The sequence below is a fragment of the Podarcis gaigeae genome (genome assembly GCF_964106915.1).
Source record: "Podarcis gaigeae genome assembly, chromosome: 17".
NCBI classification, from domain to species: Eukaryota; Metazoa; Chordata; class Lepidosauria; order Squamata; family Lacertidae; genus Podarcis; species Podarcis gaigeae.
This window is the reverse complement of record NC_139694.1, coordinates 3,938,337-3,949,436: the sequence shown is the minus strand read 5'-3', so window position 1 is coordinate 3,949,436 and position 11,100 is coordinate 3,938,337. Positions and strand designations below refer to the sequence as shown.

Here is an 11,100-nt window from a genome sequence, read left to right as displayed (position 1 = left end):
TGTTGGGCCCCCATCAGCCCCGGGCCAGCATGGTCAATGGTCAGAGGGAATGGGAAATGGAGTCTGACAAAACATAGACTACAACAGCCCCCTGTCCTGGAACAGGTGTCATTGCCTTACGCACACAGATCTTTCCTTTTCCCTACACACAGGCCAACTACGCGTTGCTGAAAGGAAGGCTCTCGTCCGCTGGTGTACACTGGTATTTCTTTATTATTCTTTATTAAATTTGTATACCACCCTTGATCTGAAGATATCAGGGTGGTTCACAGCATAAAAACACAAGAGAAAAACACAAAATACACAATAAAAACAACAACAAAACAAACCCATAACCCTCCTTCCCACAAATGCATTTAAAAGGACATCAGCCAAAGGCCTGGTTGAAGAGGAATGTTTTTGCCAGGCCCTTAAAGATGTCTAATGAAGGCGCCAGGCGGGCCTCCATGGGGAGAGCATTCTGAAACAGGCTGCCTGTAATAGCATACCCTCCAACACCCCATTCATTTTTTGGTCCAGAGCTCTTGCGGGAGCCAGCTGACTTGCTGGACTGAAAAACCAGACGTTCCGGGATCCAATGGCTTATATCAGGGATATCCAACCCACTGACTGTGATCGACTGGTCAACAGCTAGCAGTCGATCGTGGTCTCTATTTCCTCCACAGGTTGGTGGGGGAGAGAACATCCGGCCCCGCCTCCCCCCCCCCGTCCTTCACTCTCGCACGATTGCAAAAGTGGCAGAAAGAGTTATCACTGTGATCTTCTGATGAGCAACTTTCTCCCCTAAAAATATACTTTGACCTGCCCCTCCCCCAAAAAAGGTCAACAAGTTTGGTTCCTCCCCCTTCCCCCAGATCACTGCCAGATTTTTATTCTGGGAGTAGATCGCAGTCTCTTGGGCGTTGGACGTCCCTGGCTTATATAATTCCAGGATGTCCCGTTGAAAACAGGACGGTTGAGGGATATGTAATAGGATGCGTGTGCGTTGCTAGATACTTAAAAGACTCATGGCATAGGCCCATGATGCCGATTTGCACATGCAGATTCATATGTATAGGTACCTCCGGGAAGTTAGGAGAGATGGGTGATTGGAATATGGTTTTATTTCGCTTTCCCCTTTTTTACATTGTTCTTGTAACTTCTTGTAGTTGCTAGAACTAAGATAGCTTGCCTTGACATGGGCCTCAACTGCACTATACATCTAAAGCAGTATCACACCTCTTTAAACACTCATGGCTTCCCCCAAAGAATCATGGGAACTGTAGTTTTTTAAGTCTGCTAGGAGAGTGGTTAAAGGTAAAGGTAAAGGTACCCCTGACCATTAGGTCCACTCGTGGACGACTCTGGGGCTGTGGTGCTCATCTCGCTCTATAGGCCAAGGGAGCCAGCGTTTGTCCACAGACAGCTTCCGGGTCATGTGGCCAGCATGACTAAGCCGCTTCTGGCGAACCAGAGCAGTGCACGGAAATGCCGTTTACCTTCCCGCCGGAGTGGTACCTATTTATCTACTTGCACTTTGACGTGCGTTCAAACTGCTAGGTTGGCAGGAACAGGGACCGAGCAACGGGAGCTCACTCCATTGGGTGGATTCGAACTGCCGACCTTCTGATCGGCAACTCCTAGGCTCTGTGGTTTAACCCACAGCGCCACCCAGACCACTATTCCCCTCACAGGGGTACAGTTCTCAGAGACCTCCGAGAAGATGGATTAACACTTAAACCACTCTGAGAATTGCAGCTCTTAAGGGAACAGGGGCCTCCTGAACAACTCTCAGCACCTTTCACAAACCACATTTCCCAGGATTCTTTGGGAAGAGCCATGACAGTTTAAAGGGGTATCATACTGCTTTAAACGTGTAGTGCAGATGGGGGCCAAAGTAAAACCTCCTCATTTTAAAATGAGCCTCGCTCACAACTATTGTATCGGGGATGAGGAGGCTCTCTTGCCTCTCACACATTTAGCAACGCCGTTGTGAAGGCACAATCAGTCAAATCCACAAGAAGAAAACAAGACGTTTTGTCACCCGTGTCTTGTGCTGGGGTGGCGTGTGGTGGGTGAGGGATAAGGGAGCATGCACTATCTTTAAAAGGCAGATAATATCTGCCTTGTCTCTTGCAAGTGTCGTCTTGCAACTGACAATACAAGGGTTCAGCTTCCCTCGGATTCCTCAGAAGCACAGCAGCGATTTCTGAAGGGAATTGATTTCCGTCAGGATTCTCCCTACCCAACTTAAAGGGTTTAAATTCTGCCCAGTTTCCATAGACATCCCTGTCTTTGACTAGGAGGAAAGCAAATTGACCCAGTGCGAAATAAGTTCTTCCCATAAACTAGGGCCGGCTTTGGTTGAAGTGTCACCGTTTGTCTCCCACACAGCTGCCTCTGTGTCCAAAGTTTTAGGAGGGGCTGCAAAATCACCAGCAGGGAAAGAGCGAAAGGGCCTGGCGAGCAGCAGGCAGAGCTGTCTGTGTTTGCTGTCACCATGAGGGCCGTAGGATAGAACGGAGGCATCTCCACATCTGCAAGGGAGCCAAGCAGGACAGCCAAGTCTTGCCAGCCCAGGCTCCCCTCTGCTCTCCCTTCCTGAGAACCAGCACTGGGGTCTTGCCTGAGTGCTTAATCGGACTGGTGGGTTGAAGAAGGAAGAGCTGGGCAGCTGAGCCAAGCGGAAAGAAGGATTGTGATCCTGAGCGACAACCATCTAATGCCAGAAGGATTTTGAAGTGCCGAGGAGCTCTGTTGACTTGGGAACTCTGCCCTGTAATGATCTTGCATGGTTTGTGGCGTGAACCTCTGGGGTTGAAGAGGGAAGAGTTTGCGAGAAAATATAAAACATCGATCCTCAGAGTGGGCTTAAGAGAACCCACTTTAAAAATTTGTGGCGTTGCGGTCCAGATATGTGAATCTGTGGGTGAACCGATCAGAGCCGCTGGCTGAGAACCCTGCAATGAATGCCTCTCAGTAAGCGAGATGTCAGCGTGGATGAACAGGAGGAGCTAAAATGGTTTCCAATCGGGCCGGAATATTTGCTTTCTGCCCAGCTGCGAGATTGCTTTTGGAGTAATCCTTCAGCAGAATTGGGGAAGGAAGGCAAAGAAGAGGGAGAGTTAAATATCTGGCAAAATAGCAAGATGGAAAGTGTCTACCTGTGCTCAGTGCTGGCTTTGGTGCACCATGCCCTCGCTGTGACTTGGCTGTAAGTAAACCCTAGAATCACAGAATGGCAGAGTAGGAAGGGACCCTGGGGGTCATCTAGCCCAACCCCCTGCGATGCAGAAGTCTTTTGCTCAACGTGGGACTCAGCCCTGAGATTAAGAGCCTTGTGCTCTTACCCACTGAGCTACCTGGCTTGCCACTTGCCAAAACTTCGCAAAGGGGGGAAGGGGTGGGGTTGGTGGACGATACTTCCTGTGGGATGAATTCAGAGGAAAGTGAGAGGGACACGCTCCAAAGGAGAACTGTAGTCAGAGGGCTTGAGGCAGATGACTTCGCTTTGCTTCAACTACAGTGGTACCTCTGGTTACAAATTTAATTCGTTCCGGAGGTCCGTTCTTAAGCTGAAACCGTTCTTAACCTGAGGTACCACTTTAGCTAATGGGGCCTCCTGCTGCTGCCGCTTCGCGATTTCTGTTCTCATCCTGAGGTAAAGTTCTTAACCCGAGGTACTACTTCTTGGTTAGCGGAGTCTGTAACCCAAAGTGTTTGTAACCCAATGTGTTTGTAGCCCGAGGTACCACTGTATTCTGTTGAATAGTAGCCACTTCTGACTATGGGGGGAATCGCAGAATCGAGTGCAGAAATGCTGCCACCTGCAGCTGGGTCATAATGACATGGGCGAGGGGATTGATTCCCCTTTCCCAAAACTGTTTAACAATCTTGTCTCAAATGCTTCCCCCCACCTTCCCTTTTGCATAGATACCTGGCCAAACAGCCGTCCCTCCGAGGGCTTGTGAGGGACCCCAGTGCCTGCGAAAGCTTGAAGGGTTTGTCACAGGAGCAAGTGAGGATATGCCACCGCCAAGCGGAAGCCATGGACTCGGTAAAGCATGGCGCTGAGGTGGCCCTCAAAGAGTGCCAGCACCAGTTTCGCAACCGCCCCTGGAACTGTTCCACCCTGCAGGGGCTGCAGGTTTTCGGGAAAGTTATTCTGCAAGGTCAGACTTCATTAATAACATGACTAGGGCATACCAGTCAGTCAGTCAGTCAGTCAGTCAGTCAGTCAGTCAATCAACCAACCAACCAATCAATCAATCAATCAATCAATCAATTAATACACTTGCATTCCTTCTTTCCTCCAAGGAGCTCAAGATGGGGCACATTGTTCTCACTGCCCCTCCATTTTTTCCTCACAGCAACCCTATGAATAAGGTTAGGTTGAGAGACTACGGCTTTGCAAGCACCATACATTTAAAGCACATGTAGGTAAAGGTAAAGGGACCCCTGACCGTTAGGTCCAGTCGTGGCCAACTCTGGGGTTGCGGCGTTCATCTCGCTTTATTGGCCGAGGGAGCCGGCGTACAGCTTCCGGGTCATATGGCTAGCATGACTAAACCATTTCTGGCGAACCAGAGCAGCACACGGAAACGCAGTTTTCCTTCCCGCCGGAGTGGTACCTATTTATCTACTTGCACTTTGACGTGCTTTCGAACTGCTAGGTTGGCGGGAGTTAAAGCACATGACTTCCCCCCAAAGGATTCTGGGAACTGTGGCTGGTTAAGGAAGCTGAGAATTGTGACTCTGTGAGGGGTTAAACTACAGTGCCCAGGATTCTTTGAGGGATGCCATGTGATTTAAATGTATGGTGTGTACCCATCTCCACTGGCCCAAGGTCACACGGCACACTTCATGAATGCATGAGGATTTGAACTCTGATCTGGTTCTAACCCAACACCCTAACCACTACACCACTCCCATCTAAACCCCATGTTCTTAGTATCAGCTTGGGTTCTTATAGTAACAGCAAATGGAACCCTAACCCAATATTGAATCTAAACTAAATTGGCATACAGTGGTACCTCCGTTGTCAAACCTAACCCGTTCCAGAAGACGGTTCGACTTCCGAAACATTTGACAACTGAGGCACAAAGGGCGGTCAGCAAAGTCAATGGAGAAAATTGAAAAAAAGTGCAGCGGAGGCTGTTTGACTTCCAAGGCACATTCAAAAATGGGAGCATTTATTTCTGGGTTTTCAGTGTTTGAAAACTGAAACGTTTGGCTTCTGAGATGCTTGAATACCGAGGTACCACTGTACCACAGCAGGACTCCAGAGTTTCATATTTCTGGTAAGGGAACTTGGTTGCTATGCTGTTATGCAGTAGTTAATATAAGGAACTTGGTTCATATGGTGCCTGCCCAGCTTTCTACAGCAACAGGCTAAGCCGTATAACTAGAGCAGGAGCAAAGAGAAATGTTGAGGGAAAAGCTTTGTGCAGATGTTTCCTCAGCATTCCTCCAAAAAGGCCTCGCTGAGAAGGCAGATCTTGCAAGTAAGAGGTCTTGGAAGAAACACTAGCAAAATCTTTCTGTCATGGATGTCATCTTTCTGCTTGGATTCCTCAACTACCTCTGAATTTAGACTGCTTCATTTTATTCAGTGGCTCAGTGATGCTCTTGTGTCTTGACAGTGAAGAAAGGATGGATGAAATTTGGGGGGAGGATTCCACCCAAAAGACACTCATGAAATACCTATTTAAGATAAGGTTTCATACTGCAAAGGCCTTCTGGGTGTGGGTACACTGTATATCTCTATAAGAATGAACATTGCATGCACACACAAATCCACACCCTCCAACATTTATCCGATGAAAAATAGGGACGTCCCATTCCATAATGATAATTTTACTATTTATACCCCACACATCTTACTGGGTTGCCCCAGCCACTCTGGGCAGCTTCCAATGTATATAAAAACACAATGTATATAAAAAACACAGGAGCCACCCAATCCAGCTCCAGGTGGGAGTGAATCAGTGGCCTGACTGGCCTGCAGGAGCAGCCAATCAGGCTGCTGGATGAAGTGAATCAGCAACCTGATTGGCCTGCAGGAGCAGCCAATCAGACTTCTGGAGGAGGTGAATCCACAACTTGATTTGCCTACAGGAGCAGCCTGGAATTAGCCAATCATGCGGGGCCCATTGTGTAAATAATGTATATATAGCTAGACGTTTTGGGGGAAGTTTCATTCATTGCTACTAAGAGCATGAAATTCACACTCAACTCTGAGTATATTTCATAGAGCTTGGCTGCAGGACAAGGCACCATCCAACCATCTTAGAGATTCAACTGGATTTGTGTAGGGCTCACTGTTGGGCTTTTCATCTCCTGAAGATGTCCCACAAGGCAGCAGAGGTTTAGGACTAGAATTTTCCTTTTAATAAAAAAATGATATTTATTAAGATTTCAAAAAAGATTACAAAAGTAGTAAAAAAGAATAGAAAGAAAAAAGAAAGCAAAAAATATAAAATAGAGAAAAGAAATAAAAACAATTAAAAATAAATCCATCTTTCTATATCTTGCTTTTCATTTACTTGTTTCCCTGACCTCCTCACACCTCCCTTTTTTGTATTCCAATTCGAATGGTTAATTCAGCAAATCCTTTCCCTCTTTGTTTTTATCTTAATTCTTAATCTTAACATTTTATAACTTTATGTTTACATCTATTAACAATCCATTTTTACATACTCCTTTTTAACATTGTTGCTAAAACCACTTCATTTCATTCCAACATCATTTTAACATTCATTAATTTTGCAATGTTTCTGTAGATAGTCTTTAAATTTATTCCAATCTTCTTCCACCAACTCAGGACTAGAGTTTTCCTTCTCCTAGATGGGCTACAGTTTCCCAGGTTGACAAGTCCCACCTGCCCCTCACTTCCCTCTACTCCCCAAGTGCAGTGTTTGGCTCCCCACCCCCAAATAAATGGCAACCATTCACCTAGACTGGAGACAGTAAAGGGTGCACTCTCTATACAAAGGGGTACATGGACACACACACACATTCTCATACACCCAGAGGCCTTCCTAGGCACTGCAAAGACTCGGGGTAGAAGCCCCACAACACACATTTGTATAGACTGATTTATTTGTAGAGATGCCTCTTGGAAATTAAGGGGGTGCGTGGGTGGGGTATCACCAGCCCTCTGCTTTGCAGTGCCCCCTCCCATTTGCAAAGTCAGCACTCAAAAAATGCTTTAAGAAAGGGACAGGGCCTGGGGCTTGAGCCCTCTAAGCCACCTCTCATCAGTCCTTCTGCTAATACATTCTTTTCTGCAGGCACTCGGGAATCGGCCTTTGTTCACGCTGTCTCTTCAGCTGGGATCGCATTTGCTGTGACCCGAGCCTGTAGCCGCGGCGAACTGGAAAAGTGTGGGTGTGATCGCAAGGTCAGAGGAGTCAGCCCTGAAGGTAAGGAGAAATACAACTGGCATGAACTAGTAATCATGCCCCGGTCTAAGGAGGAGAGCGTGAGTAATATGAGCAAGGGGAAATGTCAGTTTCACAAAGGAATCACTCTGGTGTTCCTAGCTATGTGGAAGAGTAAGGGAAGAGCAATTAGCTTTGACTGGAAGAATAAAGGGAGAGGCTCCTATCTGGCCATAGCACCCTGATTTTGTTCTTGTCCTTAGGAGGAGGAGCTGCTGTGATTCATTTCTGCAGAAGCACAGAAAACCACATTACAGGCCTCATAAGAATCTGCTTTTTATTTGTTTTTAAGGAAGTTGCTTGGATTTAGGCATAGCTGTCAAGTGTCCCTTATTTGGCGGGACAGTCCCTTATTCCAGCGCCATGTCCCGCTGCTGTCCCTTATTGATGAGGCTTCGATTGGCTGCTGGCTGGGCTTCCTGCCTCTGGCTCAGAGGGGCTCAGAAGTTGAACATACCTGTGCCCGGAAAATCCCTTATTTTGGCTGCTGATCCCTTATTTTCGAGGCTGCTGGTCCCTTATTTTCAAATCTGTAAGTTGACAGCTATGCTTCTAGGACTGGGACTGTGTGTGTATAAGGCCTCCTAGATTGAACCTTAGAAGCCCATGGGGTTGTCGGACAACACTTTTAAGACTTTGTCATCCTTCTTTCCATTCTCCTCTACAGTCATACCTTGGAAATCAAACAGAATCTGTTCCAGAAGTCCATTCGACTTCCAAAACGTTCGAAAACCAAAGCACGGCTTCTGCTGCAGGAAGCTCCTGCAGCCAATCGGAAGCTGTGGAAGCCCCATTGGACGTTTGGCTTCCAAAACTAGTTTGCAAACCGGAACACTCACTTCTGGGTTTGCAGCGTTTGGGAGCCAAAACGTTCAAGAACTAAGCTGTTCAAAAACCAAGGTACAACTTTACTAGGAAAAAAATGGAACAAATACATTTTGCTAAATAAAATTTAAAAGCCCTTGCAAATTTGTCTGACTTGTGCATGTTGCAGAATTCAGGTGCTCTGGTTGCGGAATTTTGAACGTGCATTTTCGTATTGATTGATCAGAACTCTGTTCTCTCTTCTTCCCCAACCCAATAGGGTTCCAGTGGTCAGGCTGCTCTGACAACTTGTCCTATGGCATTGCCTTCTCCCAGGCCTTCGTGGACACCACGGAGCGGAACCGTGGCGCTTCCTCCAGCAGAGTACTAATGAACTTGCACAACAATGAAGCAGGCAGAAAGGTAAGTCTCATGATGGGGCTCATCCATGCTGCTGGTTCAGGTGGGTCGGGAGCTTCCTGTCACATACTCCCCAACATTTCTGCAATGAATTAGTGACGCCCTTATCAATAATAATAATATTTCTACCCTGCCCATCTGACTGTGTCGCCTCAGCCACTCTGGGCGGCTTCCAACATATATAAAAACACAATAAAACATTAAACATTTTTAAAAATCCTTCCCCATACAGGACTACCTTCAGATGTCTTCTAAAGGTTGTATCTTATCTCCTTGGCTTGGGGGTCGCATAACTCCATACCCTCCAACATGAAAATAGGGATGTCCTAAGGAAAAGCGGGACATTCTGGGATCAAATCAGAAACCAGAGCGGGTTCTGTAAACCTGAGACTGTCCCTGGAAAATAGGGACTCTTGGAGAGTCTGGAATCCGCCCTGCAGCCTGCAGCCAATCAGAGCTTCCTGCAGCTAATCAGAAGCCGTTCTTTGGTTTCCAAACGTTTTGGAAGTTGAACGGACTTCCGGAATGGATTCCATTTGGCTTCTGAGGTACAACTGTACTTTAAAAGTAAACTGACTTCACTTTTTAAAAACCAACAATGACGGACAGCTGCAGGCACATAGCAGACAGCCTTTCTGACTTCCTGCACTTAAAGGAAAGTGCAGCTGAGTACATCAAGAGGTTTCAATGAAGTGCAGGCACCTAGGAAGGCTGCAGAATGCACGCCACCAGAGAACTCTTTACAAACCCTTCGGCCACATCCAAAGTTAAGTAAATGCAGCAATAACCTCCCTCCTTATCCAAGAAAACTTCACCAAAGTTTTCCTTCTCGTTTGATAATTTTCAAATGCAGTTTCTTTACATGCTGATGGTGAGCATTTGGGGGGGGGGAAAAACAGACAAAATTTCCAATACATGCGGGTTCACTTCATGCAGATGACAGACGGCTCTAGCTCCTGAAGCTTCTGCAACACTGAAATATGCTCGGAGTCGAGAGTGGATTTCATGCTCTTTATTCAGCTCCTAGTGGTGAGGAGGAATGAAGATTCCCCCAAAATATCTGCTTTATATACATTATTTACACAATGGGCTGCATGTGATTAGCTAATTCTGGAATTCTCCTGTAGGCCAATCAGGTTGCGAATTCACTTCCACCTGGAGCTGGATTGGGTGTCTCCTGCAGACCAATCATATTGCTGCATTGTTCTAGGACCAATCAGACTGCTGCATTCTGAATCCTATTGTTCTAGGACCAATCAGACTGCTGCATTTTGGATCCTATTGTTCTAGGACCAATCAGACTGCTGCATTTTGGATCCTATTCAACTCAGTACATACACGGAACTTGAAGGTGCCCTTGGAATCTTTGCTTCTGTTTTCTAGGCCATCCTGTCCCACATGAAGGTGGAATGCAAGTGTCACGGGGTGTCGGGATCCTGTGAGATCCGCACGTGCTGGAAGGTCATGCCCCCATTTCACCAAGTGGGCAACCTCCTGAAGGAGAAATTCGAAAGCGCCACGGAAGTGCACCTGAAGCGCGTGGGATCCCGAAAGCTGCTGGTACCCAAGAGCTCCCGCTTTAAGCCCTACGCTACTCACGACTTGGTCTACTTGGTGGCCAGCCCAGATTTCTGTAACTGGGACCCCCGAGGAGGGATCTTTGGCACCACAGGACGTCAGTGCAACAGGACTTCCCCCGCTGTGGATGGCTGTGAGCTGCTTTGCTGCGGCCGCGGCTTTCGCACGGCTCAGGCCGAGGTGGTGGAAAGATGCAGCTGCAAGTTCCGCTGGTGCTGCTCAGTTAAGTGCAGGCAATGCCGGCATCTGGTGGAAGTGCACCGCTGCCGCTAGGAAGGTAGGTGGGAAGAGGAAGGGGCCGCTTGCCAAGAAAACAGAAACTCTGGCTTGGGACTCTTTCGTCCATCAAAGCGGCAGAAGCCAAGTGAGTCACAGGGCGACAGGCTCCGTTGCCAAGAGCTGGGTGTGAGCACTTGGGAGGGACACGTTTCAGGAGCGTACCCTACCCACCATGACGATGTCTTTCTGGCAGAGGCTGCGGCAATCCAAATGGTTCGCTTTGTTCCACTTTTCTTGGGACACTCTGTTTTTTGGACGCAGGGCATGCAGCCAACTAATTTCCTTGCATAGTAGAAATAAAATGACTTTACTACAGAAGTCTGTGTGCTTTTGTGGGTGCGTGAATAGGAGCTCCAGTCTGGAAGATCTGAACCAGGTGTCAGCAACCTTTTTCAGCCGTGAGCCGGTCCTCCATCCCTCAGACCATGTGGGGGGCCGGACTATACAGTGGTACATCGGGTTAAGCACTTAATTTGTTCTGGAGGTCTGTACTTAACCTGAAACTGTTCTTAACCTGAAAACCACTTTAGCTAATGGGGCCTCCTGCTGCCGCCGCACGATTTCTGTTCTCATCCTGAAGCAAAGTTCTTAACCTGAA

The 11,100-nt window shown here is 47.4% G+C and overlaps 1 protein-coding gene across 1 annotated transcript; it reads left to right on the top strand.

Annotated features, from left to right (window-relative positions):
* The first annotated feature begins 3,119 nt into the window (after positions 1–3,119).
* On the top strand, positions 3,120–10,744 carry LOC310834980 (protein Wnt-4-like). The gene is made up of 5 exons (XM_083719609.1): positions 3,120–3,193; positions 3,913–4,151; positions 7,272–7,403; positions 8,506–8,648; positions 10,029–10,744. The coding sequence occupies exons 1-5, from the start codon at positions 3,129–3,131 to the stop codon at positions 10,494–10,496; spliced, it is 1,047 nt and encodes a 348-aa protein (XP_083575735.1). The 5' UTR covers positions 3,120–3,128; the 3' UTR covers positions 10,497–10,744.
* Positions 10,745–11,100: the final 356 nt, after the last annotated feature.

Bases quoted from the DNA above. Each gene is read 5' to 3' on its own strand.
- LOC310834980 (XM_083719609.1), top strand. From the start codon at position 3,129: ATGGAAAGTGTCTACCTGTGCTCAGTGCTGGCTTTGGTGCACCATGCC. The intron at 3,194-3,912 runs GTAAGTAAACCC...CCTTTTGCATAG, and splicing joins GCCCTCGCTGTGACTTGGCT to ATACCTGGCCAAACAGCCGT. The intron at 8,649-10,028 runs GTAAGTCTCATG...TCTGTTTTCTAG, and splicing joins ACAATGAAGCAGGCAGAAAG to GCCATCCTGTCCCACATGAA.